This window comes from Polychytrium aggregatum (assembly GCF_025602895.1).
Source record: "Polychytrium aggregatum strain JEL109 chromosome Unknown BJ171scaffold_36, whole genome shotgun sequence".
In the NCBI taxonomy this organism is placed as follows: Eukaryota; Fungi; Chytridiomycota; class Chytridiomycetes; order Polychytriales; genus Polychytrium; species Polychytrium aggregatum.
In genome coordinates this window covers 260,087-288,065 of record NW_026516238.1, presented here as the reverse complement: position 1 = coordinate 288,065, position 27,979 = coordinate 260,087, and the positions used below count along the sequence as shown (strand labels likewise).

Below are 27,979 nucleotides of genomic sequence, written 5' to 3'. Positions count from 1 at the left end.
GTGTCGCCATGAAGCTCTCGATGCTCCTGACGCTTGCTGCTCTTCTTGTCCTGGTCGGCACCGTCCAGACAACACCCATTGTCGACGACAGCTTGGCAGACAACGCCGAGGACATGCGCCAGCGAAGCGCTGCCCGCAAGTTTGGCTTCCTCACTCCCGAGTGAGCGGCAACAAGGTCAGACAGTCCCTCAACCGGGCCTATATTCCTCTCCCGAACAACCGAGCCAGCACATGTCAAACCGCGAGCAGCTGCATTCACGTCGACAAGTGCGCACGGAACAAGCAAAGCAAGCGAGGCCAACATTGCATCGTGTTGTGCTGATACCCATTTGTACCTGCGCCGGAACTCATGCTATAACACGAATATTGGTCAATCCGCCGCATATTCATGGGCCGATTCGGATCATACAGCCAGCTCAGAGCGGGATGGGGCAGTACCCATATGCATCCTTCCACAGTCTGACAATGCCTGTTGGTGGTTTGCAGAGCACCGTCTCGAGATCCGATATGCTTTCGACAGGTTCGCCAGCTCCGTGATTTCTCGACATCAAGAGAGTCAGGTCGAACGAGACTCTTGGGCACCTCTGGTTTATTCAGGACCCATAGCAAAGTCAAACGGGTGTCACCTCCTTTCGATTTGTGTGAAATGTAACTGTCAAACATGGTGTATTGAAGCACACCGTTCGGGGAGGGCGCATACAAAGCGAGGCAGGGGACTCTGGATCAGATACTAGCATCAGCAAGGCAGAGCAAGCGCTGGCGAGCGGGCAGGTGGACTGGACTAGATCTTGCGCGGCTTGACGGCAATGTTGTACTCGGGGAACTTGAGACTCAGGGTCAGGAAGCTGCTCTGTTCCTTGGACTGGCCCTCGATATCGGTAATGTCAAAGTACCGCAGGAAGTTGGCGATGAACAGACGCATCTCCATCCAGGCCAGGTTCTTGCCGACACATGTGCGCGAGCCCATCGAGAAGGGCGTGAAGCCCATGTCTTGAAGCTTGGCGCCTTCGTCGTTGAGATCCAGGAAGCGGTCAGGGTTGAAGACGTCGGGATCTTTCCAGTATTTGGGGTTGTAGTGCTGAGGATAGAGGGCGACGTTGATCAGGGTTCCCTTGGGAATAAAGTGGCCGCCAAGATCCATGTCTTCGGTCGCCTCTCGGCCGACTCCAAAGGCAAAGGCCAGATCCATTCGCATGGTCTCCTGGAGAACGGCAGTGAGGTACGGGAGGTTCTTTGCGGTGGCATAGCTAATGGACTGGGTCCGGGGATCAAGCTCGGCGCCATCCAGCTCGTCCTGGAGTTTCTTGAGGGCATGCGGGGCGGTAAGGAGGCGAATGAAAGCAAAGCCAATAGTCTGTGGGGGGATCAGAGAATCGGCGTCAGCTTGTTAGTTTGGTAACGAGCAATGCGGGCGATGAGCAGTGTGGGCGATGAGCAGTGTGGGCGATGAGCAGTGTGGGCGATGAGCAGTGTGGGCGCGGGGGACTTACGTTCGAGGTGCTCTCGGTGCCGGAGAGAAACAGCATCAGCGTGTTGGCAAAGATCTCGGCCTCGCTCAGGTGCTTGCCCGTCTCCGAGTCGGTGGCCTCGATGATGTGCTGCAAAAAGTCATTGCGCCAGGTCTTGCCGGACTTGCGCTCGTGGATGAGACCCTTGACGATCTTGTTGACGTATTCGGTCTTTCTGCGGTTTGTTTCGTTGATGCCAAGGAAGGGGATGCGATGGAAGAGAGGCACGACCATCTTGTAGCTCAGGTAGTTGGCGATCCAGTAGATGCTGTCGACGACCTCATTCTGGTTCTTGAGAATCTATATGCAGGCAAACAGTAAAGAGCACGGGCGGATTGACAAGGAGAATCAGAAAAGTGGGGTCGTGTGGAGAACGGCCAACTCAAGCGAGAGAGTGTTGCAGGGGATCAAGACAGGCGGGCAAAAGACAAGCAGCCGACGACTCACCATCTCGAAATCAGACCCGTAGGCAACCTGCCCAATGACATCGACGGTGAACCGGCTGGCAAGGGCCCAGATGTCGAGCCTGCCGGATCCAGAGCCGTCCTGGATGCTCTTGGCGTATTCGATGGTGTTGAGGATGCAATCCTGGACGAGTGGCTCCATCGAGTTCAGGGCCTTGATGCTCAGGCCCTGGTCCTGCACACACAAAGCTCGGAATGTGAGCCCAACGATGCCTCTCACCATCACTGAGTGTGCACAAGCGCTGCTCCAAAGGCTACGCCCTCAAGTTGCAAACGAGACCCGATCGTTCACAGACCGTAGCAGCCAGAGCCCAGGGCTTAGCCAGTGAGCTTCGCCCGGTCAAGATCGATGCAGTCAGACACTTACGATCGTTCTTTTGAGCATCCTGTGGTATTTGACATCATTGGAGGCAAACATGGCCAGGACCTCGGTGCCCGTGAACTTGAACTTGCGGTAGGTCGGCGCCTTGGGAAGATCGAGGGTATAGACGATCTTCTTGGTGAGCTGGGGGTCGGAGACCGAGACGACCTTGTAGTCCAGGGCAACGACAGGGCCATATCTGGGGTGGCATGGATATCGTCAGCAGTGCAGTCAGAGACAGGTACCAGGGCAGGTGCAAGAGCAACAGGGACGGCATGAGCATGAGGAAACAGCAACCGACACAGCGGCCGGTAAACCCATCGGGAAACCTACTTTTCATGGAGCTCCCTGATGGCGGCGTGGTATTTGCCAAGCTTGCAGCGGAACAGCCAGTAGAACGAGCCCAGGAAGATGGAAGGGAATCCCTCACCAGCGCCAGGCAGCTTGCGCAACGGGGATCGCAGCCAGTACACCACCGATGCGACGTAGCATGTCAGAGCCAAAGCGACGGCAATTCCCAGGAGGTAGCCCACAAGGGACAGGAGGAGCGCGTGGACATTCGAGTCCATCAGACGGACAGGGAAGAGCGAGAGCACGGACATGATGGATCCGAGTGAGGGCGGGGCCGAGTCGATGTGGTCTCGAGCGAGGGTGTTCCTGGGAGTGGGACTCTGGCTCCTGAACCGTCGCGAGGGGAGGCAGATGAGATTTATGCGGGACGATATGGCGAGCGGTGGAAAAAAGCGCGGGTTGGCGGGGTCGGCGCTGGTGGCTGGCTGGTTGGCTGGCTGGCTGGCGGCGTTTTTTCCGCCATCGGGCGGGTGGGAGAGACGAGGGATCTGCGACAGGCCACGTCTCCGCCACCGCCGGCAGAGACAGCCCGCAGCCAAGGCGATGGCGAGATGGCGGGATGGCGAAATGGGGTTGTGTCCGTTGAGAGGGTCGCGTCGGGAGGCGGTTCAGCACAACACGGACGAGCTTACACGCAGAGAGTGGATAGGAGCAATGCCCAATGCAGAAGGTGCGAGCAAGCAAGCCCGGATTCATACAGAGGACAAGAGCGAAACAGGAGAGCGGACGCATTGCCTGGACAGCGAAGCACTGTTCTTTCAGCAACAGCACTCGTTTCTCCGCCAAAAAAGGCATCGCGGACAACTGGCAACACTGGCAGTCCGCTGTTCCGCGCTGGCCCATTGGCAACCCGCCGATGGCGGAAGAGACGAGAGGCAATGCATGTCGACCCCGAGCCGGGGGCAGGCAACAGAAACACAGGGATTGAGCGCACAGGGTCCTCTGGCTTGATCTGTGACGAATGCTGCATCACCAGCGGGAGGTCGACTGCACAGAGAAAGCAGAACGATGTCACTCCCACGGAGGCGCTGGCCGGGTCGACCCCGGAGCGATCTCGGCTACCACGACGCAGATCAGAGCGGCTTGCACGGAGAGGAGATGCTGGCACAGCAAGCAGCGACCGGAAACCCCATTCAAACGCTGATCCATTGATCGCTTTCATGGTGTGTTCGATGAACAGCGCCGACAGGAACACTGTGACACAGCACTGCAACACAGCCAGGCTCGAGCCAAAGGCGCCGGCTCGAGCCAGGCGGGGTTGTGTCGGAGATGCAGTGCGCAGCACATGTGGCTTGGCTTTGGCCCTTTCGTCCAGAGCCGCACGCCAACGCATTTGATTCATCTGGACCGAGTCAGACCAGCCTGCGATTCCAGCGTTGTCTGCGCTGAGCATCGATGGATCCACCGAGCATCGCACACGGTGGTCCCGGCGCAGCCATAAGCGAGCCAAGTCGCCGCCAGCGCGATGGCAACCAGCACGAGCAGGAAGTGAAGAAACTCGACATGGCCCTGGAAGAGTCAACCGCGGACAGTGGCCGGTCGCTCCTGCTGCCGCCTCTCCTTGCCGCGGCAGCTCTGCCGTCTGCTCCCTCGCCATCGGCCTCTGTCGCAGCCGACCATCCAAAGCCGCTCTCGACGCCGCTCTCGACGCCGTTCTCGAAGCCCCCTGCCAGTCCCGGCAGCATCCATCCCTCCGGATCGAGCTCCTTGGCCTCTGCCCACTCGCCCTCGTCAGCGGCAGTACCCCTCCCTCCACCAGCTGCTGCTGCCGGCACCGGTGGATCGTCTGTCGGCGGCTCCACCGGCTCTCCCAGCGGGTCCTCCAAGACCGCAAGAGAGTCTCGCGGAGCTGCCGTGGATGCCGGTCTGGTCTCGGCAGGTCTGCTCCCGGCCGAGTCCGTGCACAACAATGTCCACCACGATGCCCACCACGATCCGCGCCGCGGAGCCATCCAAGACCCGCCTCGTCATGCCGGCGGGCCGTTGGTCGGCGATCTCTCCGTCTCCAAGGGCCAACCCACCCCGGCCATCACCGACTCTTCTGTCGCTTCCCCGCCGTTGGCTTCTGGACCGACACCAAGCACAGATCGCATCCACAGCACCCATTCCTTTGCCTCGGCGACCCAGATGGACATCGACGAGCCCACCGATCCTGGCTCGAGCAGCCGCGGCGGCCCGCCTGAACCAAACGCTGCTTCTCCGGCCGGCCAGCCAGCGACTCGCGCACCTGGATCGTCTCCTGCATCCGAGCTGCATCCTCCTCTTGGTCCGGCGCAGCCTCAAGGGCCAGCGACCACCTCCAAGGCCGCGGGAGCGCCTTCGCCGTCTCCTCTCTCGACGCTGCCGCTTCCTTCGCTCGCTGGTGCCAGTCCTCCATCGGGCCACGGTGCGGCTGCATCAGGACCGGCTGCCGTGGCAGGATCCGGTCCTGGCTCAGCGTTCCCAGTGCCGCCGGCTCCGGGCACTGGCTCCGAGCGACGCACGGCGGCATCGGCTCCCGCATCCAACCTGCATCTGCCATCGGGATCGTCGGCATATTCCTCACCGCACGCGTCGTCGCCGTCGAATCCACCACCATCATCGAAAGTGCTGAACCCAGGATCGTCGCAGCCGCCACAGCCATCGCAGCCGTTCTCGCCTCCCACAAAGCAGACACCGTTCCCGCCGCAGTCGCCCTATCCAAAGTCCCAGTCGTCGTCGTCGTCGGCCCCGGTGCCAATGTCGTCTCCGTTGCCGCCAATGTCGAGTGTGTCGGCCTCGTCGCTGCCGCTTTCGCATCCGTCCCACTCGCACCCGTCGACGTCGCCATCGCCGCTGGGATATCCGTCTCGGCCATCGCCAACGATCCTCCCGCCCCTCAACCCACAGCCCGGCCCTGGTCCCGGCCATGAGTCTGGCCACAGCCACCTTGGCAACTTTGGGCCGCCATCGCAGGGCCACCAACTGCTCCCGCCTCCCTCGTCGCACGCCCTCCCGCCGATGAGCAGCTCGCATCTCGGTGGGCCGCTTGGTCCTCCTCTGGCAGCGCTGAACGGGCCTGGGTCGGCAAGCAGCCTCGAGCAGCAGCAGCATGCTTCGTCGCTGTCGTCGATGGGCGACGAGGGCGGCAATGTGCGATCGCTCAACGTCGGCCACGCACTGTCGTACCTGGACCAAGTCAAGTTCCAGTTCGGCGACCAGCCTGAGGTGTACAACCGGTTCCTGGACATCATGAAGGACTTCAAGTCGCAGAGGTGGGAAAGCTCAGGTCGCAGCAGATATGGCGAGGGATGGGAGGGATCGGGCCGAGTTGATGGCGGGGCCGGGTGAGGGCAAGACCATGCCAGACCATGCTGGACCATGCCGGACCATGCCGGACCATGCTGACACAAGCCCGCATCCACATCCACATCCACATCCTCAGATCGCCTTTGGTCGGCTCCCTCGAGACTCCCGGCGTCATCGACCGAGTCTCGACCCTGTTCCGCGGCCACTCGGCCCTCATCACCGGCTTCAACACCTTCCTCCCACCGGGATACCGCATCGAGGCCACCAGCAACCCCCACGATCCCGTGCGCGTCACCACCCCGGCCGATGTCCATCACATCCAAGGCATTTCGGGCTCGGTCTCGATCGTCAGCACCGGTGTCTCGGTCAATGCAGCGGGCCCTGGCGCCTCTGCATCCGGGTCGGTGCTCCCGGCCCCCGGCCCAGGCCCAGGCTCGTCCTCGGGCGCCGGTTCGGTCCCTGCCGGCCCTGGCATGGGGGTCGGGATCGGCCCAGGTGGTCCGCCGATGGCTCCAGGCTCGGCCGGCTCGTCTGGCGCTGGCTACTACGGCCAGTCCCGTCCTGGCGGATCGGGCTACTACCCATCGCCGATCCCACCACATCCGGACCACGCCACTGCAGCCCACATTGGCTCGGCGGCCTTGTCGTCGGGCTACATCGGTCCAGCCCATCCGGCCGGCGCTCCGGGCCAGTCACCGCATCTCGGCAGCGCATCGGCGCGAGGAGGACCGGGTGCGGCCCCTGGCGGCAGCGCAATGCGCCCATCGGGCCCGGCCGAACCGCCCAATGGCGACAGTCGCCGGCCGCCAGTCGAGTTTGGCCATGCCATCAACTACGTCAACAAGATCAAGGTTTGTGTGGGGCTGCAGGCTGGCTGAGCATTGGCGAGGGGTGGACATCGGGGTTGTGGCAGGCTCGGCAGTTTGCTCGCAGGTCGGCTGTTGGTCGGTCCGTCGACTGCTTCTTCGTCGCAGGGCAACTCACCCTCAATCCCACGCCTGAATCATCGGCGTGCTGCTGTCCACAGAACCGCTTTGCCTCCGAGCCCGACATCTACCGCCAGTTCCTCGAAATCCTCCAGACCTACCAGAAGGAGCAGCGGCCGATCCAAGAGGTCTATGCCCAAGTCCAGGTCCTCTTCCGCCACAACCCCGATCTGCTGGACGAGTTCAAGCAGTTCCTCCCCGACAACAGCCAGTCGCAAGGCGCTGGTGGTGGACAGGGGCTCCCGGGTGGTTCTGGACCAGGTACGCATGCGACAGTGGATGCCGATTGTGCCGGGTGGTCGGGTGGCCGCATCGTTGGACCGATGTGATGATAGCGACTGCGGCCGGTGCTGTCGAGGGCTGTGGCCCGTGAGTGATCGGTCCTGAGCGATCCCCCGTGCGCCTTTGGCAGTGGCGAGCACAAGAATCACTGACTGAAGCACCTCCTTGCCACCTGAACGCATCTCGATGGCACGCCCAATCATCTGTGGTGCGGGCTCATCGCACGCTCTCACACGGAACGGACTGTGGCCGACCAGAATCCTCAGGAGCAGGCTATCCGGTCGAGCTGGGCCGCAGCAGCTCCCTCGGTCCACAATCTTCTGCCTTGAACAAGACCCCAAAGAAGCGCACCCAGCCCTCGTCGACCCAGCCAGCGACGGGTGCAGCACCGAGTGCACCCGATGGCCTGGTTGGCGCTGCTGGCGGACCGGCGGCTGTCCTTCCAGGCGGAATGGTCACCGCAGCGTCCAGCGGCGGGCTCGGTGGAGGAGGCACGCCCAGAAGCAAGAAGCAAAAGATCACCAGCATCCAAGCAGCGAGCCCAATGGCTCAGTCGCAGCAGGGATTCGGCCAGCGCGGCGGGGCTGGTCCGAGCCAGACTCCGGCGGCATCGGCGTCGGCAGCAGCATCGACAACCACAACCTACGAAGAGCTCGAGTTCTTTGAGAAGTGCAAGAAGGCGATCGCGTCCAAGCGAACGTACGACGAGTTCCTCAAGGTGCTCAATCTGTTCAGCAACGAGCTGATTGATGCGCGGACCCTGGTCGAGCGGGTGGAGCCGTTCCTCGGCAAGAACTCGGAGCTGCTGGACTGGTTCAAGAAGTTCATGAAGTGCGACGACGACGACATGATCTGTAAGTGGGTGTGGATGTGTGGATGTGTGGATGTGTGGATGTGTGGATGTGTGGATGTGTGGATGTGTGGATGTGTGGATGTGTGGATGTGTGGATGTAGAACTCACTGCGGGCCACCGTTGCCTCCAGTCAATATCCCACTCACCGACAGAGAGCACCGCGAGCGCATCGACCAATATGAGAAACCCGAGTACGACCATCAGAAGATGCGTTTGTCGGGCCACAGCTATCACTACGTGCCTCCCAGTGTAGGTATTCTCGTGCAGCCCGCTTTTGGCGCTGCTGGGCTGCAGGTCTGCTGCCTCTGATGGCCTGCTGCCCTGGCACGTTGCTGGTGTGAAGTGGATTCGATCGGCGTCTGGCTCCGGTATATCAGTCGCCGGGCCTGTTTCTGCGATCCCCGTCATTGACCCGTCATTGACCCCGTCCTCTGCGCTGGTGCCGCCTCTCACCCGCTCGGGACTCTTGACCAGATGATCGGAGCCACGTTCTCTGGCCGCGACGCCCTCGGCAAGGAGGTCCTCAACACCTACTGGGTCTCCCACCCAGTGTTCCACTCGGAGAATGGCTTTGTGTCGTCCAAGAAGACCATCTTTGAGGAGAATCTGTACCAGAACGAGGAGCAGCGATACGAGTACGACATGAACATCGAGGCCAACCTGTGGACCATCACGCTGCTCTCGCAAATCAACGAGAAGATGCAGGCCATGAGTCCGGAGGAGAGATCCAAGCTAAAGTATCGGGAAGGCTTGACGAGTGGTAAGCAGCGATGATGCCACAGAGATGGGGCCAGACAGATGCCAAGCCGTCCCGTGGCCGGCGAATGCTGATCTCGCTTCCTGGCTCCCTTGGTGCTGCCGCAGAATCCGACTCCTCGTCAAAGATATACAAGCGTGTGATCCGCAAGATCTACGACAAGGATCGTGGCGAAGAGATCATCAACGCCATCCACAACAATCCCTCGGTGGCGATTCCGATTGTGCTCAAGCGACTCAAGCAGAAAGACGAGGAATGGCGACGGGCCAAGGTGGGTATTGGGGCGATGGCGATGGCGATGGCGATGGCGATGGCGATGGCGATGGCGATGGCGATGGCGATGGCGATGGCGATGGCGATGGCGATGGCGATGGCGATGGCGATGGCGATGGCGATGGCGATGGCGATGGCGGCCATGCCATCGAGTGTCGCGGTCGTTTGTGACGGCTGTTTGGCATTGCCTGCCGGAGAGGCCGGGGTGGTGCTGATCCCCGATTGCATCTGCATCTGCACCTCGACTCGCACGGCCCCCAACTCACACGGCTCCTCGACTCGCGTGACGCCTACCACACATGCTCTCCATCACCCGGCTGCTCGACACCGCCAGAGAGACTGGAACAAAGTCTGGCGAGAAGTCGACCTCAAGAACTTCCACAAGTCGCTCGACCACCAAGGCATGCTCTTCAAGGCGGCCGACCGCAAGAACCTGACCCAGCGCAGCCTTGTCCAGGAGATTGAAAACATATACCACGACCGGCGCAGCTCGACGACCAAGCACCCCCAAAAGTACCATCTCGATGCCCTCTATCGCGACAACGCCGAAGGCCACAACAGCAGCGGCGAGCCCATCTTTGCGCACGTCCGCCGGCTCCTGGGCTGCACCATCAGCACGCTCCAGACGGTGCCGGCCTCGGACGAGCGCAAGCTCAAGCGATTTGTGCGCAAGTTCATCCAGAGCATCTGGTTTGTCAACCCCGGCAAGGACAACGACGAGGTCCAGCGGGCCGAGGATGTGCGCGAGGACTCTGTCCAGCGGCAAGATGGCGAGTCTGGCGACGAGTACGAGACAGCCAGCAACGGGCGGCGCCGTGGCGGCGGCAACGGGACTGGCGACAACCTGCGGGCGGCCATCCTGCGACGAACCAATGCCGGCTCTGCACCCAGCACTCGGGCCAGCCGCAAGAACAACCGCGGCCGATCCGACGGCGACGAGTCGATGGAGGACCGCGACGATGCGCCCAGCGAGGCGGGCAGTGCGCGCGGCAGCCGGACGGGCGACGACGGCTCTGGCCACGGCGATGGCCAGGTCTCGGACGATTCGGCCAACTTTGGCGATCTCAGCTCAGACGACGACGAGGACATTGCCGCGGGCGACGCAGACGCCAACGGAGGCGAGGCAGTGGGCCGCAGCGACACTGGCACATCCAGGCGCCCCGGACCCGTTCGACGGATGAACTATGTGTTCTGGTGCAACAGCACGATCTTTACGTTCGTTCGGCTGATCCAGGTGAGCAGCGAGGGCCGTGGAGCGAGCAGACAGCGCCTGCGACTCGGGTCTGTCGATTGCCAGTCGCTGCGATCGTTTGCTGTTCTGGCGCGAGGTTGCTGATACTAATGCCCATCCAGTTCCTGTACAGCCGTCTGTCCAAGATGAAGGAACTCTCGAAGGAGCTGGCCGAGCACCCGCCGAGGGGCGAGAGTCCCAACCCCGTTGCAGTGGCCCTCGGGCTGCAGGCTGCCCAGCGAGGTGGGTGACCTTGGTGGTCGGGGGCGTGTAAGGACCAAGACTGTGTGTGGGGACCGATCAGTGGATGCTGTTGGTCGGATGCGACGGATCGTGGCAGGCGATGCAGCCCGTCGGCAATGCGACTCGAGGTGCTTGGTCGTATGCGATGGACTGGTGGCTGATTGCGATCGACGACCGTGCACACAAGTGTCCCGAGATGCCGTGTTCTGAACTGACGAGCCCCCCCACAATCCCATGTCCTCGTCTCGATTGCCATGCATGCGCCCACCAGACTTCAAGTTTGATCCATCCCAGCGCTACGAGGAGCTGATCCGCATCAGCTGCGAGTTTATGCGGAACGAGATCGATGCCAATGACTTTGAGGAGAAGGCGCGGTCGATGTTTGCGACATCGGCGTACATCACATACACATTCGACAAGCTGTGCCAGGCGATCGTGAAGCAGGTGGGCGGGGCGATGGGTGGCCTGCACAGGGTTGCAGGCGGACGACGCACGGATGTGTCGCGTGGATGGCATGGCATGTTGTTTGGATGCGACATGCTGCTGAATGGCATGCTGTTGATATGGCACGCTGCCGCTGTCTGCTGACCGACGTCCGTTCATCTGCACTCAGGCCCAGAGCATCATCGCCGATCCGCGCAGCATGAGTCTCATCCGGCTCTACAACCAAGAGCGCAGTGCGATCCTGTGGAGCAAGGAGCGCGACTACTCGTACAAGTCCCTCGCCGAGAAGCAGATCGACGACCACATCTACAAGTTTGAATACGTAAGCTGGCCGTGGCGGGACGAGAGCAGAGCCAGCCGGGGGTCGCAGGGCACTGGAAGTGCAACCCGATGGCGGCGAGGGCATGAGACGCGGGCCTGATGTGTGGGTCGTCGGTTTGTCTGCTTGCTTGAGAGTCATGGCCGAATCAGCCCGCCCGATCCGCCCTCACCCACACACCTGCTCACCCACACACCCACTCACACCCACCCACACCCACCCACACCCACTCACATCCACCCGTCCCCGACACAGTTCACGCGCGAAAAGGTCCTCACGACCCAGCTCATCTTCAAGGACGAGCTCAACACCGACGACCTGCTGACTCCCGAGGAAAAGTGGTCCGCCTATGTCGACAACTTTGTGCAGCTGACCCCGACCGAGGGCGTCCTGCTCCGGCGCCAGGAACCGTTCCTGCGACGCAGCCTGCCGCCATCGATCCCGGACGAGCCCATCACCAACGTCGAGACCCGGTCGGGGCTGGAGATGAAGATTGCCCAGGACACCTACAAGATCTTCTTTGTCGACAACACCGAGGACTACTTCCACCGCCGCAGCCCGCAGCTCCAGACGGCCAAGGGCCGCGAGGAGTTTGCCTCCCATTCCCGACGCAACCGTATCCGGCGCTTCAAGGCGTGGCGGGAGTGGCTCGAGGGCGAGTCGGGCTGGAAGCGCGGCGACGCCAATCTGACCGAAGCCATCGAGGAGAACGTCCGGCACTTTGACAACTGGATGGTCCACGGAAGCACCGGCGGCAGCCACGGCACGGAGAAGATTGTGGTCGAGACGGTCCAGAGCGAGGAGCAGGCGTATCGGCGATTCCGGCTGGTCAAGGCCGAGGAAGCGAGTGCCGAGGTTGGCGACGAGGCGATGGAAGACGCAGCATAGAGAAGTGGCTCGCGCAGGAGCCGGAGCCAGCAGCGAATCCGCTCGCTGTGGGTCTTATCTCGTTGTTGGTTCTCATGCGATGAGTCCTTTCATTGGCATTCTGAGGCTTGTTCTGGCCACATCGACTATCCTCGGTGTCAATCTTGGTTGTCCGGGAGATCCACAGCGCCGCAATGGCCCATTGTCGCTCTCGCAAGACCGCAGTCGAGTTCCATGTCATGACCCCAGCGATCGGCTGGATCTTGAATACACTCGCTGCCGACCCCATCGTCGTCCAGGACGAGCATTCGACCGGCGTCGGGAGGTGTATCATCAATCACAGCCCTGCACCTGTGTGAGCACCCTGCTGGCCCTTCGGGTATGGCACGAAGTACATCCATCACTGGATTGTTGGCCACTCCGAACTCAAGAGGGCTTTACTTGCCCATCAACCAAGTATGGTGACGGAGAATCCAGACCCAGTCCAGCAACACGGTGACATCGCTCGCCTCGAATCCAGGCGTCCCGGATCATTTTATCGATGCTGTTACATCACAGGAGCAGCTTGCGCGCTGTCAGGAATGTGCAGCAACGGAGATTGCTCATCTCATTGAATGTATTTGTGTTGTGATCCTTCTTTGTATAGACAGAGTCGTTGGAGCCCTCTCTTTGCCCAGGATCTTTGGGAACAGAGGAGGGGGTGGGGACGTATGAGAAAGGTGGCAAATTGTGGGCTGGGGCAGAGCGACAGAGGAAAGGAATGGAGAGCGGTGGATCTCTCCGCCTCCACTCTCCGCTTAGAAAACCATGGCAAACAGACTGGCCACAGTGGCAACCGAGGCAACGAAAGTGCCGGCAATCTGGATGGCACCGCTCTTGGCAGAGGTGCTCGGGCTGGGAGCAGGAGCAACACCACCGGTCCAGAGAGTGATCGAGGGAGCGGGGTGAGCGCTGTCAGCACCAGCAGGGAAGGTGCCGTTGGCATCAGGAATGGCGGCCCAGGCAAGAGGAACGTTGATGCCAGTGGAGTTGGTGGTGATCTGAGTAGCGGGGAAGTAAAGCTTGGAGCCCTCGGTGACGTTGGGGAGCTTCATGTTGATACCGAAGTCGGCGTAGTAGTCGTTCGAGAGAACGCCACCGTACCAGGTGATGGTGTCGACGGTAGTGTTGATGGTGGTGCCGTCGGAGACAATGGGAGGGTTCAGGGGGCGCATAGCCAGGTCGATCTTCCAGCCAGCGATGAGCTGGGGCTTGACCGAGGTGACGCCATCGGGGATCTTGACGGTGATGTTGATGGTGTTGGAGCCGGGGAAGGAGTGGGCTGGATGTCACAGACAGAAAGGAAGGGATGCAACGAATGGGTCAGCGGACAGTTCATCCATCAGCCAGAGCCCACGACGGTGTGGCCTCGAAAGTAACCACTCCACAACCAGCCCAGTCGGGACAAGAGTCTGCGACGGAGCCAGTTGCTTGGACAGCGACACCCAAGTGGTGCCCAGCAACACAGCAGGTGATACTTACGAACACGGATGTCGGTGACAAAGTAGCCGGCGTTGGGAGCAACGTTGGGGTTGCAGGTGACGTGGGCCTGGACACCAGAGACGGCGAGGGCGGCGGCAGCGACCAGGGAGGCAAAGTTGACGGAGACCATTTGGGAAGTCACAAGGAGGGAATAGAGGCAGACAGGAGAGGATGAAGATGCAAGTGTCGCGACGGGGTTGCGAGGATTGTGCTGGAGAGAGCGGCCAAGGGATGAGGGCGATATGCGGGTGCGAGTTTTTTGCGACGCAGGGGGGGGTATAAATACCTCGCTGGTCCAGGAGAGGACGAGGATGAGAAAAAAAAAGCGGGTGGTCATGGGGCAAGCCCAAATGCCATCTGTGCGATGATGGAGGGTGGGCCGATGGTCAGCCGCTGCTTGAGACGGAGCAGTGTCCATGCTACAGATTCTGTTTCTCGAAACAGGATGTTCGCAGAGATGTGTGAGGTCTTTGTTGATCCCGAGGCGAGGAAGTTTGTCCAACACGCAGGCAGCGGCTCATCCGCATGCTCTGCCGCAAACGCATCAGCCCACCTCACTGGATATACTTGTTGGTACAGCGGCCTGATGTACATGGCCTGTTGCGGTCGGGGATGGCCCACCATCGCGGTCGTCCCTGCACTATCCCTCCCTCGACTCGGGCGGATCATCCCGGGGCCTGCTTCGAGCTGCGGATTCCATCGCCCATCCCGATGCGCTGTCCGTTCCTCTCCCTTTCTTTCTGTCGTCGAACAGATGTCCTCTTGCCCGTCCATCCCGGCGACGCCACCGCACCCATCTCGCCTCCCACCGCCTCCGCGTCGCACAGCGAGTCCATGCGCAGCACCTAGATCCCCCACCCACGCGCTGTGTGTCTTTGTGCTGACCAATGGGCGTGCGAGTCCGGCTTGGTTCCCTTGACGCCGCGACTGGCGCAATCGTCCTTTGTTTTCGGTGGCTCATCGCTTTCTTGTCGTCGTCGTCAATCCCTCACCATGACGCACTGTGGCACGGCTTCTGGAAACAGAAATGGAAAGCGAGAAACAACAACAGCAACAACAACAACAACAAAAAACTATTGAAGTGGGAAGGGGGGGGTGCAAAGGAGGAGATGGATGATGCCTGCGACCGAGCTGGAGCGAACATGATGCTGGATCTGTGCTGAACCGAAACTAGTGCGCACAGCCCGAATGTCTCCAAAAATCGATGCTCGGCCCTGGGTCGTGTGCAGCGAGTCGATTGGCAAGAGCGATTCCACCATCTGAGTCCATGGGGCAAGCCGGGCTTAGTCAAGCAAGAACACAGCAAAGAGATTCATCGCCCATGGGCCGGAGCAATCAGCGGGATGAGTGTGGTCATTTCCCTGATTCGTGGCAATCGGGGGTTCGCAATGACACATTCCACTTTCCAGGTGGTGGTGGTGGTGGTGCTGTCCGTCCCCATTCGCAGCCGACGGATCGCTCCGGTTCCTGCTCTTTCCAGGATGATGGATGAGAATGTATGTATTCAGAATCCATTGAGGTGTTCTGTTTCAAGAACGCTGCAAAAAAAGGGGGAAAAAAAGCGATGGTCATTAACCAAAGAAGGAAGAGGAGGAGGGGACGAGAGCACAAGTGGGAGAAGGACGGGTTGGTGCTTCGTTGGCAAGCAAGGAAGCAAGCAAGTAAGCAAGCAGGCCGGCGGCGCAGAGGGATCAGATCAAGGGCAATACGAAATGGGAGTCGGCTGCGACCTCCGCGTGAGGCGCCAAGACGACCGTCTCCTGAGCAAAAAGAGGGAAGGGGTGGGCAGGGTGTGCGAAGAGAGCCGACGGGCTCTTGAGGATACATAACCTCCATTAGTGAAAAGGGGGGGGGACTTCAAACTATCTATACTACCTAAGAAGAAGAAAAAAACTGACCGCTGAAAGGAGTCGGGTGCGAGTGCGAGTGCGACGGAGAGATGGATGGCGAGAGCACCCACATGGATGGAGCAGGACCAAGAAACCGCCGCTCAAAGACCCTCCCCGCTCCCTCCTCCAAAGACGAGAGCCGTTGGATGGGTAGGATGGGAAGGGTGATGGCGATGTCACCAGAGACAACGACGAGCTGTGTATAGCTCTGCCCAGATCCCTGGCGGAGTGAGTTCGCTGCACCGGGCAAAGGACCGTCGCCAATGCTGAGGCACGCGCAGACAGACAGCCAGACAGACAGCCAGCCAGACGTCCTGAGTGTCCGAGACATCAGGGTCAAACCAAAAGAGAGGGAGAGAATATAATGGAGGCAAAAGCGAATCGGGGAGAAGGGAGGGAGGGAAGGAAGGAAGGAGACGTAAAATCACAGACTCGATAACATAAATATGAAACAAAAGAATGAGTGATAATAAATGTTAAAACGCCGAGGGGAAGGAAAGCGAAGGGGAAGGAGGGGAGGCGCACTGAGAAAGGGACGATCACTGACCAACTCTGTCACGGATCGAGAGGGGGGGGGAGACAGAGAAGAGAAGGCAGGGCAAGAAAGAATCGGATGTGGGAGAAGTCAAATGCAGAAGGACCAGATAAACACCAGTCTGCCGGATCGCTGTTTCAGTTTTTTCATTTTGAACATTTTTTTCTTCTTTTTCAATAAATATTCGTCGCAGGCGCCGCTTTGTTCGTGTGATCGAAAAGGAAGCTTGAGACGCCATCGACTTGCCAACCAGTCATCGAGGGATCGGGTCAGGTCCCTCAAACTCATGGTCGGTTCGTTGGGATTGTGGAATGGATTGGCTGCTGGGAGTTGCTGGTGGTGGTGGTGTTGGTGGCGGGGAGGTTGTCGGATGTCGAAGGATGCAGAACGCTGTTTGGAGGGAGGGGGAGGGAGTATCTTGGGGCAAGGAGAGAATATGACAGAGGCCGAGCCCCCGGTTCACAATAGTTTCGGCGGAATCCGAATCGACATTCGTCGGTCTGCAGATGGAAGGCAATAGGAGGGGTGGGGGAGTTTCTGGCTCAAGGCGAGAGCGATGGCGATGGCGGCGCCAGCGCCATTCGGCATCCGTCTTGTGCCGCCGATTCTTTCTTGAGAGAGCGACACCGCGGTGTCGAAACGGCCGCGAGCTTGGCTGACATTTTGGCGGCCGACAGGGCTGATGCCGCCAGCGACGACTGCAGCGACAACTTGGAGGCGACTGATGTCTTGACGCCACCCTTCTCCGGAATGAGTTTTGGCGAGGCCGGTGCCGAGGCCGGAGTCAGCGTAAGGCTCGATATCAGAGGAAGAGGCTCCATCGGCTCACCGACCGGACCGGCGTCTCCGCCCGTCAGGACAGGAGAGGACACTGGAGACGACATGACCGAGACCGACAGCGAGGACGAGGACTCGCCCATTTCAGAGATAGTCTCGTCCGTATCGGCACTCGAAGCAGCGTCCGTGGTGGCAGTGGTGGTAGCGGTGGCAGTGCTGGCACTTTGCTTGGAGGCTTCGGCAGCCGTGCTGGAGTTGGGCGACGGGAACATCGAGGCATGCGAATGTTCGATGTGGTACTGCGAGCGGTCGGTGAGATCGAGGGTTAGACTGACAGCGAAGCTCCACAGTCGCACAGACAGGCCAAGCACCAACCAGCACAGCCACAGGAGCCATGTGAAGAATCATGTGCCTGCTGTGTGCCCCCGAGGTCCGGCCGCAGGCAGAGTCACCAGGGACGCGCGGACACTCACCTTGAGTCCGTTGAGGTTCTTGTATCGCTTTCCGCAGTCGGCGACGGGACTGGCAACGCGTACAAGTTAGCCTGTGATGCCGACCACAACGATCGGGATGTGGTGGGTGCGCCAGGCCCAGCGCCAGGCCCAGCGCCAGGCCCAGCGGTAGCTCGGAGGAAGCCCGGTTCGCCTCGCGTGCTGGTGTTTCTCCGCTCAGAATCGTCGGATCGGATCGGATCAGATCGGCTACGCTACTCACCAGACATACGGCCGGAAGCCGTCCAGATCCCGCTTCTTGCGATAGAAAAGGTCGTGGGGAATGCCCTCGCCGTTGGGGTGGGCGTGCGTCAGGTGGTACTTGAGTCCATTGCCGTTCTTGTACTGCTTCTTGCAGTTGGGGCAGATGTACTCGCGTACACCTGTTTCGGGGTTGATGGTCGAGAGCGCCGAGGGTCGCGGCTTCTTGACCTTTGGCTTGGCTGCGAGTGCGCCGGGCGGCTGCGAGGCTGTGCCCTTGGCATCCGCAGCCTGATCCAGCGAAGCTGTCGAAGCCGCTGCGGCCGGCGTGCTCGACACCGCGGTTTCGGAATCTGCGATTCCGCTTGTGGACTGGCTGGCAGCCGAAGATGCGGCCTTGGTCATCACGGAGGGTGGCTGGCTGGCAGCGTCCTCCTCATCGTCGGTCAGGACGCTGGCCGGTGGTGACGGGATCGAGGAATAAAGCTTCGAGTTTTGGGTCGCTGATGGCCTGGCTTGCCGATCACCATTGCCCATTGCCATCAGCTCAGCAGTCGGCTCGCTCATCGAACTGCGGCGCGACTCGAGCTCGAACTTTCTCGGGGACGTTGGTGGCGTGGGGAACTCGTTGGAGGCAAGGTGCTCCAGAGCCTTGGACCGCTTCACCGGCCCTGCCACATCGTCGGTATGCTTGCGCTTGGAGCTGCAGAGGGTGTCGGCATCGGACGGGGCTTCAGAGGCCGCCAGAGACGAGTCCGCGAGATCTTCGCTGTCGCTCTCCTCCTGGATGTGGATGATTTCGTGGCTGTAGATCATGGCCAGCGGGAGAGACACGGGTGGGGTCTCGATCTCTTCGCTCAGACGATGGCTCCGGAAGGCAATCAGACTCAAATCCTGCTGATCCCACAGCGACCTGGAAGGGGGGGGAAGAAGAGAGCGGATGCCGATCAATGCGTGCCACTGGGCAGGCATAGCCAAAGGAGAGAAGCCACGATTACAGCCGCGGGGCTGGCGAGGAGTCGCCGCTGAACTCTCGGGTCCTACCGATGATGATGGTGAGGGCGGCGCCGGTGGTGGAGGAGGCTGTTTTGGTGGTGGCGCATTTCTGCGGCATGGCGAGACTCGATCTCGTCGTCGCTGACGGCGGCATTGAGGGTTTCCATATCGGCTTCGGTATGGTAGTCTTCATAATGCAGCTGCAGGTCATGCAGCGTCTCGAGATGGAATCCGCAGCAGGTAAAGTTCCGACAAAACTCTCGTTCAATCTCCTGCGAGGCAAAGCAGTCGCCAGTTCCTCGGCGAACCATCGATCGCTGTGATCGATCGCCTGATCGGTGGGTGAGGTATCGCTCGAGCCTGGAAGTGGGACAGATGGGCGAGAGGGTCAGACGGGCAAGGCATGTGCTGGGATCAGCGATCAGCATGGAGACAGGTAGGAGTAGCGGTGCATGACTTTGGCAGCGCCCGGCCGGCGATCGTATGCTGATCAAGGAGGATCCCGGCTGGGCAGGTGTGGACGCGCACAGTAGATCGCGGCACTGCTGGTGCTGCTGGTGCTGGTGCTATTGTTGATGGAGCCTGCTTCTCGCTGACGATAGACAGCACTATCGAGAGCGAGCGAGCTGCGGGCCGCAGCGACCATGATCGCCATCGCTTGATTTGACTAGCACATTTCGGCTGCGGCGAGTATTGATCATGGTGACTGTTGGCTCGGTCCGATCATGTTGCAGCTGATCCGGAGATTGAATGCCCGCACTCCTCATCCGCTGCCATAAGGAAACAGCCCTCTTCTGAGCCACCACCAGGTAGAACAGGGGGGGGGGCTGATCGGATCAAGGAACTTACTCTTCCCGTAACGAAGGATCGGCGAGCTCAGCCGAGGTGGGTTCGTCGTCGAGGAGCATGGGATCCGCCCGGTCAAGGAGAGATCGCCACAGACTCCGGCTGATGTCTCGGCAGTCGGAGATGAGCGCGGCAGAGACCATGTTGTGCAGCGAGAGCATAACTTATGAAATGGTGGTGGGGGGATGTGCGCTTCGGCGTGGGGTAGTGGTGGATGAAGGTGATCAAAGTCGAGATGACCTGATTGGGAACGTCCGAGGGGATCTGGTCAGCGGAGGACGAGTTGCTAGGCAGACAGAAATGCGGCTGCTGGCTTGCGTCCGGCTTATCGAGCCAAAAAAGGCGCCGAAACGAGCAAGTGCGTATCGTCGGGGGGGGGGAGGCAAGAGGATTGCCACACAAAGCGGCCACTTGCAGCAAGCGGAAGCGGGAAAAGTCTCCTTTTGGTTGGGGAGGGGGACTGCGGAGCGGAAGGAGGGACTCGCCATCGCAGGCTCGAGCCAGGCACGCACAGGCACCCACGGCATCCAAGATGCAACTCGGCTCAGCAAGCCGGACAGCAATATCGGGAGCGAGCCTGCCCGCAAGCGAGTCGGACGGGGAGGGGGATGCCACACACGAAAGCCATCATCCGCGGCAGCCACGCGACCAGATCGAGGCGGGTCGCCATCTGTCCAAACAGCACAAGGCAGGGCAAGGCTGGAGGGGACAGATCCGCGGAACTCGACAAGCCGACAGCAGCAGCACAGACGAGCCAACCGTGCGAGCGAGTGCATACGCTAGGGAAACACATGCTCGCACACTCGGAGCAGACAAAGACTTACGATCGAGCGCTTGGATGGTGTGCGAGTTTCTGCGCTAAACTGAGGGTTGGCGAGACTGCGGCTTGGCGATGCAGCGCAGTGGTATCAACGAAAGCAAAGAACCCGCGAGGGAATAGAATGGAATGGAATCGATCGATGGGATAGAAACACGAGTATCGTGCAGTACAAAGTGGGCTCCACAATGTCGATGATATCGAGGACGGCTCCTGGGTCTCGATGACAGGAAACAAATGGGATCCACACAGAAGGGGCTGGGGGTCGTATAAAGGAGCACCGTACACGAGCAGATGCAATCAGGTGGTGAGGCTGAATGGGGGGGGGCAAATACAGACGGAGAGATAAACTCAACAAGACGAGGGTATTTCAGAGAAGAGTGAGACCAAGGCCAGGTAAGGAGGCAAAGGAACACTGGAGATAGCAACGGCAATCAGGACAGAGAGGGAGAAGCAAGGCGCAGCTCGATTGCGGCATACGATCTGAGGAACGGCAAGGACGGGAGGAGGCGGACGGAGGGAGGGAGAAGGCGGGAGAGGCAGGCTGAGCAGGGGAGGGGAGAGGCTGCTGCTGCTGCTCGAATTCCACTAGTCGGGCAAGACGACGGCGGATCTTGGGCGGGCAAGAGGATATCTCGGGTGGAGCAACGGGCGGCGCGACGGAGCCGAGGCCGAGATGCACGCCGGATCGGTCGGGATCGGTCGGGATCTACACACAGGAAGCTCGGGGAAAGTGTCCCTAATCCTGCAGGCGACGTGGAGGAGGAGGAGGAGGGATAGACCAGAGACAGGCGTGATGAGGCAGGGTTACTGAGTGCGATGGAATGGAGCAGGTGTGTATCCAGATCCGGTGTCGAATGCTCGCTTTATTGCGCATGCCGATGGACGCGGGTGGCGAGCAGGTGGCGAGCAGGAGCCCCCCAAAGGCGGACCCAAAGGCGGATCCAAAGGCGGATCCAAAGGCGAGCCTGGGCAGGGCAATGCAGAGCGATGCAGATGGCCGGATGTCGAAGGAGTGCCAACGGGCTGGAGGAAGGGCACAGGGTCGGAGCCAGCAGCAGCCCCGCCCGCCAGCCAGCCACGGGTCCAGGGCAGATCAGGGCAGCGCGGAATACCTTTGGAGGGGGTATGCCCGAGAGCCAAAGCAATGGCGATGGCGATAGATGGCGATAGATGGCGACGGCGACGGCGATGCACACTTGGGCAGCCGACGGAGGAGAGGGGCAGGAGGAGGGGAGTGCGTAAGAGGGGAGAGCGAGGGAGATCCACAGCAAAGCGGTGCACGCTCACAGATGGAGTGCGAATCCAGCCGAGAGAGCGGGGGGCGACAGCAATGCAGCCCGCTGAAAACAGATATATCGCGGATCCGACACAAAGCGATCGCCTTCTTGCACGGGCTGGATCGGATCCGACGGGGTTTCCGCAATCAGCAGCCAGGCGAGGGCGGGGCGAGGGTGGGGCGAGGGCGGCTGCTGCTGCTGTTGCTGTGTGCCCGCAAAGCTGCATCGCCATGCAATCGGCGCGCCGTGCCGGCCCTCGCCCGCTTCTCGCCTGCCTCTCGCCCGCCTCTCGCCGCGCCCGTCTCGCTGGTTGTTTGTGGTTGGTCGGCACCAAGCCACCAGCGTGAGTCTGTGTGCGTCTCCGAGCTGTTTGTGCGGGGCTCGCCGGGTGTGCCCGGGACTGCTCGGGACTGGGCGCGTTTGTGTCGCAGGCGACAAAGGGCTGTGTGCCCAGCGCCAGTGTACGCCTGCCCAATCAGCAGTCCGCGTGGCTTTGTTCTGGCCGTGGCTTGCTGCTGGACACAGCCGTCTGCGGCGGCAAGCCGGCGGCTGTGCGATTGGCTGGCCGCGGTCACACAGCGCTCCTGCGAGTGCGGCCTCCCTTCTCCGGCCCAGACTTTGCCAACAAGGCGTGCCTGCGATCTTTTTTTTTTTTTTCTTCACGCGTTGGGTGGCGGGCGGGCCGAGGAGGAGCCGAGGACGAGAACCAGATGGGTGGCCTCTCTCCTGTCTCTCTTGGCTGTGGCCTCGCTCTTGGCTGTGGCTCGCTCTCTGCAGTGTCCTGGCTCACTTGACCGCCTGGCTGCATCGATCGAGTGCCGATACCGCATCACGAAATGCATTCCCCCCCCCAAATGCATCGGCATCAGCAGACACAATCCTCCCAGATAACCCCCCCGCTCCAGCGCCACCGTGCCACCGTCCTGCTGTTCAGCGTTGCCCACTGTGAGTCACCGAGCCACAGGCACGGGTGCGCCTGCCCTGCCTGCGGACGCACATCCACCCCAGCGGGAGTCACCCCGCGCTGCCGCCGGCAAGGGGCGTGGCCCACTCAGATAAGCCGCATCACGTGTGGCCTGCGCGCAGCACGCCGTCGGTGGCAGTGCGAGCCAGAGTGCCGTGCGTCACGTGTGCTGTCGTCGACATCGATTTCGGGTGCGCAGATGGGTGAGCCGATGGACATGTGCAGATGGATATGTGCAGATGGATGTGCGCAGATGGATGCGTGCTGCGTAACAGATACAACACAACTCGGCTGCTGGGGGCTGGGCTTTGCGAAGCAATCTTCAGCAGACGACACCCCGGAATCAGGCCGCACTGCCAAGCGACACCCAGTCATTGATGGAGCCGCCGGGCCCTTGGGTGGGCAATCCCTGGTCTGCTGTCCCTGGTCTGCTGTCCCTGGTCTGCTGTCCCTGGTCTACAGTCCCTGGTCTTCTGCCTTGCAGTACCACAATTCGGCAGTGTCGTCGTTCTTGGTGAATTCATAGCCATATTGGTAGCACTCGCCAATGTAGTACTCTGCATATCGGTTTCCTTGCTCGGCCGATTTGCTGAACCACTCAACTGCCTTGGCATAGTCTTTGGTGGCCCCCTCTCCAATAAAGTAGCAGTATCCAACTCTCCATTGACCGTAGGAATTGCCTTGGTTGGCCGACTTGCTGAACCACTGGAATGCCTTTGACATGTCCTCTTCGGATCCTTCGTGGTCGTTGAAATAGCACTCGCCAATCCACAATTGGCTGTCGCTATGGCCGTCGTTGGCGAGCTCCTCGAAAATGCCCCGCGCCTTGTCCCGACCACGTATAGTTCCAAAGTAGCTGTACTGGCACAAGGCCACGAGATGCTTGCACAGCCAGTCATGTTCCGATCCCAGCTGACACATCGTCAAGAATTTTCGGGGCCCTGGTGAGTTGTAGCAGATCCAGGGCTCAGTGAATCCGCAGGCCAGGCATCGATCTTCTCCGAGCGGGAACTCGTCCGACTTGTTGTCTCGGATGATCTGGACTCCTTTCTGCTTATCCTGCACAGTTCCTCGGCCGAGGTAGTGCATCCAGCCGACCATATGGGTGGCGATGGGCTTGATGACTGCGTCGCCGGATTTGGTACTGACTTCCTGCCAGTGGCCAAGGGCATCAATGTCGCTCTGTTCGACACCGTGGCCGATGAATGCGAACCAGCCACGGAGGAACTCGATTCGGAGCCGGCCATCGCTGCTGCCCTGGGCTTCAGCCTTGGCGTACCACTCGATGGCTGTGTCGTAGCTTTGGTCGACACCTTCGCCGTTCTCACTGCATCGACCGAGGGCAATTTGCGCCCGAGGCACTCCGCGGCCCGCAATGCCACGATACATTTCGACAGCCTTGGTATGGTCTTGATTGACTCCGATTCCATCGAGAAAACACTCGGCCAGATGGAACTGGGCCATCGGGTGGTTGCTGTTTGTAGCCGATTCAAGAAGCTCAAAGATTTGCTGCTGTGCTGTTCTCTGCTTGAACCGACGCATTTCACTACAGTCGAGATCGTCTTGCAGGATCCGGGCCAGGAGATACGAAGCAGAGGCGTTGCCTCGGGCAGACTGATCCTCAAGCCACGATCGGCCAGCCGTGACTGGGTCCCTGCAGTGAAGCGAGAGCGCGATCTGGTCGCTGGGCGTGAGGCCGATTCGTGACGACCCGTCTGGAGAGTGGAGCCCTGCCTTCTGACACCAGCTGTGAAAGCGAGTGATCTTGGAGCTCAAGAGAGGCTGCGCTCGTTTGCATACTCGGAGCAGGTTTTGAATGGTGGCAAAGTCGAGTGCGCGCTGGAAGGCATCGTTGAAGCAGACGATGGCAAAGATGTCTGGACACAGGAGAAATGGCGGTGCTAAATCGAGAGACGGGGCGAGGGCACCGGTGCCGGCTACCATGGTGTGCGGTGAAGTGCAGTGGTGTGCGGTGATGTGCGGTGGTGTGCGCAAGGAGCCAGAGCAGGATATCGGGCGAACCGGTGCAGCGGACAGATGGAGAAGGAGGAGCGGAGCAAACCGAATGGCTGGGGCGGAAAACGTCACCCAACGAAACGCCACCATGCTGACGTCATCGGCAAATCGGCGGACATGAGACGAAATGAGCGCCATGGAAGCGACCAAAGGCTGGATCGCGTCCCGCTCTTGATGATCCGGGCTGCGTCGCTGTATATATATGTATATTGTTTCCCCAAAACCGAGATATTCACCACTCCTCAAGCGTGGAGTGAGCAGGAGAGCACCCGATCGGCCAGGTCCGCTGATCGTCAATGCGCTATAGAAACACGACAAAGAGAACGAAAAAGAACAGGACCACGGCGAACACCTTGAGCATCAGCCAACGGTTGCGACTCAGGTCCTGCCAGTACTTTAGGAGCTCTGTGTGCGCGCCTTCGACATAGCGCTCGGTATCGACAACGTTGTCGTCGATCCGCTGCACCATCTCGCGCTGCTCTGCGAGCACTCGTGCAAAGTGCTGAAAGACCTGGCCCAGCTCGGCAATTGTCGATTCGATCGACTCGATGGCCTGCGCTCGGGACTCGAGGATTTCCATGTTGGCGCCGGTCGAGCGCTGCACCAGCTGCTGGGTCTCGCCAAAGGAGCTGCCAAAGTCGACAATGTGCTCGCCACTGGCGCTTCCGGCGGATACGTCCGTCATCGGGGTCGAGCGCCGCTCGGGAAAGTACAGTGGCGAGTCTGATGGAGGCGGAGTTGCCGCCATCGTGGGGTTCGATGCTGGGCCAAAGGTGAACTGCTCTCGTCGGGACTTTTGGTCCTTCATGTTCTGGGTGCGGATCTCCAAGACCTCCTTGAAGGTATTTGATGTCGACACGAGCTTTGATTGGAGAGATGTGATGACGCGGTTGGAGTGCTCTTCGGTCTGTCAGATTATGGCGTGAGTGTTGCGCAGCGTTAGGGGGCGAGTGGAATACAAAATGGGGACCATGGTCAAGCGAGGCCCGAATCCAGTGCAGTCCAGTGCAGTCCAGTCCAGTCCAGTCCAGTCTAGTGCAGTCCAGTTCAGTCCAGCCGAACAAGCGCTACCGACGGTGCTGCTCCTGGAGCTCCTGCATTGATGCATGAAACGAATCCCAGATCCGGTGGTGATGGACGCCCGGGCGCCCCCTTTAGCATCGACTCCAGACCTCCACACATGGCACATCGTCACAGAGACCCGTCCATCCGCTTGGCACCGTCAGAGCAGCATGTGCACTCGGGGGGTCGCCAACCAATGCCCGCAGCCGGGCGTACCTGCTTATTGTTGGCATGGCCAGGGGTATGCGCGGACTGCTGCAGGAATGCCTGGAGCTGCAGGATCCGCTGGTTGATTTTGACGAGGTCCTGTTTGATGATGTAAACCAGCTCGTTGATCTCGACGGGGCGGTCGTCGAACAGCGACTTGCGCTTTGCGAGCTGGGTCAACTTGTGTAACTTGGCGACGGTGGTGTTGATGTCTTTGCCGATGGCGCTGGCATGGCGGGCAAAGTCGCTCTTGGTGTGGATGGTGGAGACGTGTGCGGCCAGAAGCCGGGCAGAGTCCGGCTGGTGCGAGAGATTCCGCGAGTTGAGCGAGTCGACGGCGGCATGGAACTCGAGCGTCCGGTCCTTGACGGTCATTGTGGCAGGGCTCTGGGCAGGTGCTGTGCAAGGGTTGCTGGCGGTGCTGCAGACGGCAATGTGCTTGTTCTCGGCGACGGACGACGGACGACGGACGACGAATGACGGATGGCGATGATGGCTGCTGGCGATGATGGCTGGCTCGGCGGCCAGAGGTTGCGAGATGAGGCGAGATTGCCAATGCAGCCAGGGCCGGGCAGCCACGAAACGCCGTGCGGCCAGCCACAAGCGGGCTGCCCACGGACCGGCCATATTAAACCCATCTATGCTGCGCCCCGCCAATCAGCGTGCGAATCGGCTCTGCGCCACGCCGACTTTTTTCTTCCTCTCGCTGCCGCCCTCGCTGCTCTCGCCGCGCACAGTGGCCGCTGTCCCAGAGCCGCGGGCGAGGCCGCCAGCGAGACGACCGTGCTCGCCGTCCGTCCCAGCAAAACCGCTTTTGTCGACTGTCCCGCCTGGAGCCGGTCCTTTCCTCTCTCTCTCGTTCCCTACCTTCTGCGGCAGACGTGACTTGATAGCCAGTCTTTCCAACCTTTGCAAAGGAAACAACTCATACACAATGCAAAACGACAAGAAGGAAATCGTCGATCTCTACATCCCCCGCAAGTGGTAAAGTAGCGCTGTGTCTGTGGCCGCGGATCGTCCCGTTGCTGCAGCTGCACACCCCTCCCGATCGGCTCTGGCAACTCGGAACGGCACACAAGCTCGGAGAGACACAGCGGAACCTCGAAGCGCGGAGACATTCGACCCTTGGGCATACCGTGCTTTGTCAAAATCAGGACGGACGGACGGACGGCCACGACCGAGGACGGCTCGATTGTGGGAGAGGCCATGACGACCTGCATCAGCACGCTGAACTGCATGGCACCGCTGCCTGGAGGGCAGGTCTGTCCAGCAACAAGGCACCTGATCTGGCTTCTGGATCGACAGCTGGATTCGAGGGGAACGCCCTTGCGCTGGGCCAAGTACCGAGTTGACGAATGAATGCCCAAGGACAGCGAGCGGGAAGACGCGGCCTTGGTGGGGCTTTTCTGGAAGTGCCAATCTCTCGATACAGCCTTGGCATGATACAACTCGACTATGTGTACCCCTCACCGCGGACCTGCTGCGTCTCGGTGGAGCCTCTTGAGACGGCGTCGATGTCGTCGATACAACTGCCAGAGCCGAGCCCCGGACGGGAGTGCAGCGCCTCTGCAGCGGGACGAGCGACTGGAACGAGAGTTGATGTGTGCTGCTGCTGCCCTCGTGCTGTTGGTCTGACAACCCCCTCCCATTCGTTTGCCTAGCTCCGCCACTGGCCGTCTCATCACCGCCAAGGATCACGCCTCTGTCCAGATCAACATTGCTGAGGTCGATGCCAACGGTGTTGCCACTGGCGAGGTCAAGACCTACGCTCTTTCCGGCTTCGTTCGCTCCCTTGGCGAGTCTGACGACTCTGTCAACCGCCTTGCCACCCAGGATGGTTACCTCAAGAAGTAAGTGCAGGCCCGCAGCCCACCAATTATGCGCCACGCGTTGCTGTAGTGTGTCACTGGAGAGCGCCATTGTTGTGCGATTGTCTGCGATGCACTGGTCAAGTCTCTGTTCTCGAGTGTTACGCTGATCCCACATCCCCTGTCGTTCATCTAGCGTCTGGACCTACTCCCAGTAAGCGGATCCCTCCGCTCTGCTGCTGAGTCATCGGTGTTTGCTCGCATCTCCCGATGCGTGAGCATTGGCGGTGTTGGTCAATAAAGTAGACTCTGTACGATTTCTTGGTCCAAACACACTGGTCTTTCTCCGAGTCATCTGGCCAT

General features: G+C 60.4%; 8 protein-coding genes across 8 annotated transcripts; 3 read left to right on the top strand and 5 right to left on the bottom strand.

Annotated features, from left to right (window-relative positions):
• Nucleotides 1-8: 8 nt before the first annotated feature.
• Nucleotides 9-537, top strand: BJ171DRAFT_584762 (uncharacterized protein; the record flags this gene model as incomplete). Its single annotated transcript, XM_053114322.1, has 2 exons — nucleotides 9-160; nucleotides 459-537. 2 exons carry the CDS (start codon nucleotides 9-11, stop codon nucleotides 535-537), a joined length of 231 nt encoding a protein of 76 aa, XP_052963945.1.
• Nucleotides 538-781: 244 nt separating this feature from the next.
• On the bottom strand, nucleotides 782-2,935 carry BJ171DRAFT_584761 (cytochrome P450; the record flags this gene model as incomplete). Its single annotated transcript, XM_053114321.1, has 5 exons — nucleotides 782-1,354; nucleotides 1,491-1,808; nucleotides 1,956-2,147; nucleotides 2,340-2,532; nucleotides 2,667-2,935. The coding sequence occupies 5 exons, from the start codon at nucleotides 2,933-2,935 to the stop codon at nucleotides 782-784; spliced, it is 1,545 nt and encodes a 514-aa protein (XP_052963944.1).
• A 1,252-nt stretch (nucleotides 2,936-4,187) lies between these two features.
• Nucleotides 4,188-12,464, top strand: BJ171DRAFT_516748 (uncharacterized protein; the record flags this gene model as incomplete). The annotated part of the gene is made up of 12 exons (XM_053112061.1): nucleotides 4,188-5,917; nucleotides 6,088-6,802; nucleotides 6,979-7,198; nucleotides 7,477-8,073; nucleotides 8,203-8,321; nucleotides 8,547-8,832; nucleotides 8,937-9,100; nucleotides 9,437-10,336; nucleotides 10,456-10,576; nucleotides 10,848-11,020; nucleotides 11,190-11,342; nucleotides 11,595-12,464. 12 exons carry the CDS (start codon nucleotides 4,188-4,190, stop codon nucleotides 12,225-12,227), a joined length of 5,811 nt encoding a protein of 1,936 aa, XP_052963943.1. The 3' UTR covers nucleotides 12,228-12,464.
• Nucleotides 12,465-12,789: 325 nt separating this feature from the next.
• BJ171DRAFT_516746 (uncharacterized protein) lies at nucleotides 12,790-13,970 on the bottom strand. Its single transcript, XM_053112060.1, has 2 exons — nucleotides 13,728-13,970; nucleotides 12,790-13,527 (listed from the first exon to the last, which is right to left on the bottom strand). Exons 1-2 carry the CDS (start codon nucleotides 13,855-13,857, stop codon nucleotides 13,004-13,006), a joined length of 654 nt encoding a protein of 217 aa, XP_052963942.1. The 5' UTR covers nucleotides 13,858-13,970; the 3' UTR covers nucleotides 12,790-13,003.
• A 2,723-nt stretch (nucleotides 13,971-16,693) lies between these two features.
• On the bottom strand, nucleotides 16,694-19,605 carry BJ171DRAFT_584758 (uncharacterized protein; the record flags this gene model as incomplete). The annotated part of the gene is made up of 5 exons (XM_053114320.1): nucleotides 16,694-17,227; nucleotides 17,402-17,450; nucleotides 17,643-18,533; nucleotides 18,665-18,976; nucleotides 19,466-19,605. 5 exons carry the CDS (start codon nucleotides 19,603-19,605, stop codon nucleotides 16,694-16,696), a joined length of 1,926 nt encoding a protein of 641 aa, XP_052963941.1.
• Nucleotides 19,606-22,494: 2,889 nt separating this feature from the next.
• On the bottom strand, nucleotides 22,495-24,564 carry BJ171DRAFT_516742 (uncharacterized protein). Its single transcript, XM_053112059.1, has 2 exons — nucleotides 22,970-24,564; nucleotides 22,495-22,941 (listed from the first exon to the last, which is right to left on the bottom strand). Exon 1 carries the CDS (start codon nucleotides 24,465-24,467, stop codon nucleotides 22,980-22,982), a length of 1,488 nt encoding a protein of 495 aa, XP_052963940.1. The 5' UTR covers nucleotides 24,468-24,564; the 3' UTR covers nucleotides 22,495-22,941; nucleotides 22,970-22,979.
• Nucleotides 24,565-24,728: 164 nt separating this feature from the next.
• Nucleotides 24,729-26,339, bottom strand: BJ171DRAFT_461939 (t-SNARE). Its single transcript, XM_053108497.1, has 2 exons — nucleotides 25,818-26,339; nucleotides 24,729-25,446 (listed from the first exon to the last, which is right to left on the bottom strand). Exons 1-2 carry the CDS (start codon nucleotides 26,181-26,183, stop codon nucleotides 24,841-24,843), a joined length of 972 nt encoding a protein of 323 aa, XP_052963939.1. The 5' UTR covers nucleotides 26,184-26,339; the 3' UTR covers nucleotides 24,729-24,840.
• Nucleotides 26,340-26,659: 320 nt separating this feature from the next.
• Nucleotides 26,660-27,947, top strand: BJ171DRAFT_516738 (40S ribosomal protein S21). The gene is made up of 3 exons (XM_053112058.1): nucleotides 26,660-26,792; nucleotides 27,470-27,658; nucleotides 27,813-27,947. The coding sequence occupies exons 1-3, from the start codon at nucleotides 26,743-26,745 to the stop codon at nucleotides 27,832-27,834; spliced, it is 261 nt and encodes an 86-aa protein (XP_052963938.1). The 5' UTR covers nucleotides 26,660-26,742; the 3' UTR covers nucleotides 27,835-27,947.
• Nucleotides 27,948-27,979: the final 32 nt, after the last annotated feature.

Excerpts from the sequence above, each read along its gene's own strand:
- BJ171DRAFT_516746 (XM_053112060.1), bottom strand. The coding sequence starts at position 13,857 with ATGGTCTCCGTCAACTTTGCCTCCCTGGTCGCTGCCGCCGCCCTCGCC. Across the intron at positions 13,528-13,727 it reads TGTCACCGACATCCGTGTTC|CCCACTCCTTCCCCGGCTCC; the intron begins GTAAGTATCACC and ends TGTGACATCCAG.
- BJ171DRAFT_516742 (XM_053112059.1), bottom strand. The coding sequence starts at position 24,467 with ATGGTAGCCGGCACCGGTGCCCTCGCCCCGTCTCTCGATTTAGCACCG.
- BJ171DRAFT_461939 (XM_053108497.1), bottom strand. The coding sequence starts at position 26,183 with ATGACCGTCAAGGACCGGACGCTCGAGTTCCATGCCGCCGTCGACTCG. Across the intron at positions 25,447-25,817 it reads GCCATGCCAACAATAAGCAG|ACCGAAGAGCACTCCAACCG; the intron begins GTACGCCCGGCT and ends ATAATCTGACAG.
- BJ171DRAFT_516738 (XM_053112058.1), top strand. The coding sequence starts at position 26,743 with ATGCAAAACGACAAGAAGGAAATCGTCGATCTCTACATCCCCCGCAAG. Across the intron at positions 26,793-27,469 it reads CTCTACATCCCCCGCAAGTG|CTCCGCCACTGGCCGTCTCA; the intron begins GTAAAGTAGCGC and ends TCGTTTGCCTAG. Across the intron at positions 27,659-27,812 it reads CAGGATGGTTACCTCAAGAA|CGTCTGGACCTACTCCCAGT; the intron begins GTAAGTGCAGGC and ends TCGTTCATCTAG.